The sequence below is a fragment of the Populus nigra genome, chromosome 6 (assembly GCF_951802175.1).
Source record: "Populus nigra chromosome 6, ddPopNigr1.1, whole genome shotgun sequence".
In the NCBI taxonomy this organism is placed as follows: Eukaryota; Viridiplantae; Streptophyta; class Magnoliopsida; order Malpighiales; family Salicaceae; genus Populus; species Populus nigra.
The window spans coordinates 10,282,886-10,287,525 of NC_084857.1; the positions used below are offsets into that span (position 1 = coordinate 10,282,886).

Sequence of the window (4,640 nt, forward strand, 5' to 3'; positions counted from 1 at the left end):
TTACAAATTACATTCATCAAAAAGTTATGCTGTCCGAGAAAAGAGAATACAATGTTTATAATCCAAGAAGAAATTCAGCAAGTCTAACGTTTAAGAAATAAGGACAATTAGATATCTAAAATCACCATTCTTGCTTTCTTACACCATAAGAAGAAGAATGTTACCTTAAACCAAAGTCATGGAATAGTCTGAAACTACTAAAAAGAAAACAATTAGATATGGTGAAAGGAGAATTCAATTGATAATCTTTAATAAAATGAAATTAACCGCAGAAAAGAGAATCCAATCCAACAAAATAAACTCATCCACATCCTACATCCGGGTGCCAGAACTTACTGGTTGGCTTTTTAACACAGACGAAAATGAAAAGTTAACAACAATTTCGAAAAGACTAGATGTCTGAATTTCGAAAACATGTATCATGGCTGAAAATTCTTGAACTACAACGAACCAAATAGATCTCCGCAAGAGGCCACGGATATATACAAGAGAAGCAGGCCACAGGTAATGGGAGTCCCATTACTGGTACCAACAAAGTAAATCTACCTGATAGTGACAAACTTGTTGGTTCCATGTCTTGCCCAGTGAGTCCTTAAATCAATTGGGTTAGCAAAGTCATAACCTTCAGCCGCGAGCTTCTCCAGTACCTTCTTAAATGCACCCTGACTCATTTTCCTTCCAGCTATCCTTGCACCGCGTCTTTTGGTACTCATTGGCAGAGGATACATCGAGACATTTGTGGTGCAACATGCAGACTGCCATCCTCCACAGCCCCATCGATAACATTGCTGAGGAGTTCCGGTACATGAGCAGACCGGAATTGGGATACCTGAAATGTCCATATCAATCCCATTTATAACAACATCCACACTTTTCTTAGCTGGCTTCGCACGCTGAACTGTATTGTTGTTACCATCTTTTGGCTTTCTAGGTTTCTTAGGTTTGGGAGTTTTGGGGGCGGTACCCCCAACTTGTCTTTTCTTCAGCTGGCTACCTTCCTTACTTACACTAGGCTCCTCCATCCTACTCACCCTCTCATCCCTTGATGAATCGGGTGGCTGTAACATTGGCATGGACTGAGCTCCAGAAGTTTCAGGGTGAACAACATAACTAGGATTTGGGGGTAGCATATTTAAAAACTTCTCCCGGTTTATCCAACTATCCCTCATATAATTCATATGCATAGAGGCATCCGAAACCAAAGAATCACGCGGAAGGTAGGCTCCAGTGGCACCAACCATGATGTTATTCGGATCACGCCTGGGTAGGAGATGCTTCGAATCACGGTCTACCATGGCTGGCATTAGCTGGAGACCTAGTGGCTCCTTGTATGACGGTTCATAATAACCCCAATTGCGCATGTTCAATGCATCGTCGTCCATGAAAGCTGTACATTGTCAACAATACAGCAAAGGGGGGAAAATCAGTATTTCTGTTATATTTTTTAGCACAACCACTAATAACATTGCAATCCTGATATCAGCTTCTGATATGTTCTGGGACCGGTCACCAGCAGCATTGTCACCCTGATCATCGAGGCTATCAAAGAGTCCTCGAGTAATAAAGGCAATTACCTTTACCACTGATAAATACAAAACACAATGACGATGTTTTTCATTAATCATAATTCCCAAATCAACAGATCCAATGAATTTTCAGCAAAACAGAAGCATATGCAAAGAAATCAGCAGGAAATACCATTCACAATGCCTGACATTTGCATCTAAACAAAAACGAAAAAAATATGAAATGAAAAATAATTGTGTAAAAAAGTTTCATTTCCTCCGGATCTGAAAATGGGAAGGCTTTTAAGATTCCCCTAAACAAAAATGGGAAAAAATTAAAAAAAACAACAACAACAACAACAACAAAAGATGAAAAAGATTCCAGTTTTCAAATCACTTTTCAACATCTTCTGACGACGCAAACAAAAACCCATTTCCAGATCTACAATATTCATTCAAATATCAGAAAAATGGGAAAGCTTTCCTTTTAAAAAAGCTTGACCTTGAACAGTAATAGATCTCTGCATTCAGGAAATAAATAACAAAGCAGAATAGATATTTGAGCACATAAGGCAGGTTTTCTCATAGCATATCATCAGGTCCCATATATTCAAAATTTTGAAAAGAGAGAGAAAGAAAAGAGCCATGAGAGAGAAAACTTACTTGGGGGGTGTAAACGTCTCTTTAGGATTTTGCCCTTCTGGAGAGAGAAAGAGAGACAAAGAGGAGAGAGGAGAGAGAAACCTGAAAGAGAGAGAGGAGAGAGGAGAGAGAAAACCCTAGAAATGAGAGAGAGGTAATGAGAGAGACGGATTTATAGTGTTTTTTCTTTTTTAATTAAAAACATATTAGAAAATCTAAGAGAAGATTTCAATGTTGTTTTTGTAGGGTATATGTTCTTAGGTCCCAACAAGCTCCAAATTCTTATCCTCTCTCTTTTATATTCTTTCTGATTTGAGGGCCATCCGACTTTATCTTGTTCCTCTTTTTTGAATGGTTTTAATAAAGTGTAGAGGTAGCCCTTTTTATTTTTTTATTTCTTTCTTTTTTCTTTTTGTGACAAAAATGGCATTTTACGTTATTTACGTGGACAGGCATGGTTTCTTGACTTTATTATAGCCTCCTATGCCAACATAGATTTCCCAAATAAAACCAACATGACTAATTGTGACATTGGTTGGAGATAATTTGTGTTTTTTTTTTTTTTTTTTTTTTTGATAAAAAGCATATTTTTATAATTTTTAAAAATATAATTTGTGCTTAAAAGATATTATATCTTTTAAAAAAAAACCATCACATCTCCAAGTAAGGAAGAAATCAAGGGGAGGCAAGTACAAGCCCGAGCCCCTGCAAAATATTTTAATTTTTTTTATTTAATATTAAAATATAGAATAATATAATATTTTTATTTTAAATAAATAAATTTTTAATAATATATCTTGTAATATTAATTTTGACCTCCCTATTAAATATTATTAGCTTTGCCCCTGCTTTCAAGCTAAACACGCATAAATTTCCTTAATTTCCTTTTTTTTGGTGGTGTCGGGCATGTCAAGATTTTTTTTTTTACAAAATTGATTAAGAGAGCTTCACTTCATTAATAATGGAAATAAAAACTTGACACCAAAATATATATTTTGCTTACAATTTCCATGTGCATTGCTTGGTGTGATGATTTGCAAGTTGGAAATTTAAGCAAAGCCGAAACCTTGATTGCATCAATTAGCTGTAATGCCATTTAAAAGTGATTAAGAAATAAAATCGACAGCCTAAAAAATTCTTTAAAGGACATGAATAAAAACATTTTTTTATAAAAATATAACCACAAATATTATAAATATAATTTTTAGAAATTTTTGGCTATTAAATGATTTAATTATAGTTATTGTTGTTGTTATTATATGTATCCATGACCAAGTTATTGTCAGATTTCAATAATGTATGTTATTATGTTTAAAAACAAGTTAGCTACATAATTAAGACTTCAGTTTAGAAAAAATGAACATTGTATTGGAAAATTGTTAGGCATACAGTTATATGTTCAATCCCATTTATTTTTTCAAAGAATAATGAATTTAGAAATAGTAATTTGCTAAATTAAACATATGAAAGCTGTCGTATTTATAACTTAATAATAAAAAATCCAAAGTCACATTATTTATTGAAATGGAAAACAAGTACAACAGCACAATTTGTTCAATAAAAACGAATTAAAGCGTACAATAACACAAAATAAAAATTATAGGAATAACATTAAGAATCTGTGCCTACCTAAGAGAGGGATCTTAGCCCAACAAAACAAAAAGCCTGGGTCGTAGCCCTTTCAGACCAAATCCCTCAACAGATCTCAGCTGAGTTTGGTCTTATGATCCGTTATGGCTTCGGTTTTAATATTTTACCAATAATCTTTGAACAACAAGTTACCAATCTCAAATTCAAAAATCTCTTTTAACCTTTTCAAGTTTCAATGATATTATTGTGAAATAAATATTATAGAAATATATAATCCAAAAGTTTAAGGTTTGGTTTATTAATTAATAGTTAATTACTTGGATGTTTATATATATGCTCAAAACTTCTCCTGTTCCCTCGTTCTTCTAATCATTTTTTTAAAAAAAAAACCTTTCAAGCAAGTTGTCATGGAATAAAGCTTTCAAATTGATAACATATATTGATGCTAACTAGCCATAGGAGTAGTTGGCCAAGAAATGTTGCGTTTATGTCTGTCCATCCAAAGTAAAAACCAACATTTCCGAGCTGACCATAGAATTTTCCGGAATGTAAAGAAGGCTATTGGTTATGTAGTAGCATGATCAAAGCATGGTTTCATTTCTTTACTTCACAAAAGCATTTCATGGCATAGGTTGCCGCGATAGATTTGCATGGAGGTCAATTTTAAACAAATCACGCGTCAAGTGAGTTATTCCTAGCTCAATTTGATAAGCTGGTGTGCTCTTTTGTGTCCTCTTCAAGTTTATGTTTAGGCACTAGGTGTGTGAACGATTAAGCAAGTTATAAAGGTATAAGGCCGTGCCGCTTCAATTTCTCTCTTGAATTTCTACTCGATTCCTCGATGCTTAGAGTTTTTTCTGTTCTTTCCTTGCTTTAGCAATCTTCAATCTCCTTGCTTTCATG

At 34.1% G+C, this 4,640-nt stretch overlaps 1 protein-coding gene across 2 annotated transcripts; it reads right to left on the reverse strand.

The window, feature by feature from the left end:
* Positions 1-219: 219 nt before the first annotated feature.
* Positions 220-2,352, reverse strand: LOC133697622 (protein BASIC PENTACYSTEINE2-like). 2 transcript variants are annotated; one of them, XM_062120308.1, is made up of 2 exons: positions 2,169-2,352; positions 220-1,582 (listed from the first exon to the last, which is right to left on the reverse strand). In XM_062120308.1, the coding sequence occupies exon 2, from the start codon at positions 1,380-1,382 to the stop codon at positions 543-545; it is 840 nt and encodes a 279-aa protein (XP_061976292.1). In that variant the 5' UTR covers positions 1,383-1,582; positions 2,169-2,352; the 3' UTR covers positions 220-542. The 2 variants fall into 2 exon arrangements, with proteins under 2 accessions (XP_061976292.1, XP_061976291.1); XM_062120307.1 differs by having other exon boundaries at positions 220-1,387; positions 2,169-2,348.
* Positions 2,353-4,640: the final 2,288 nt, after the last annotated feature.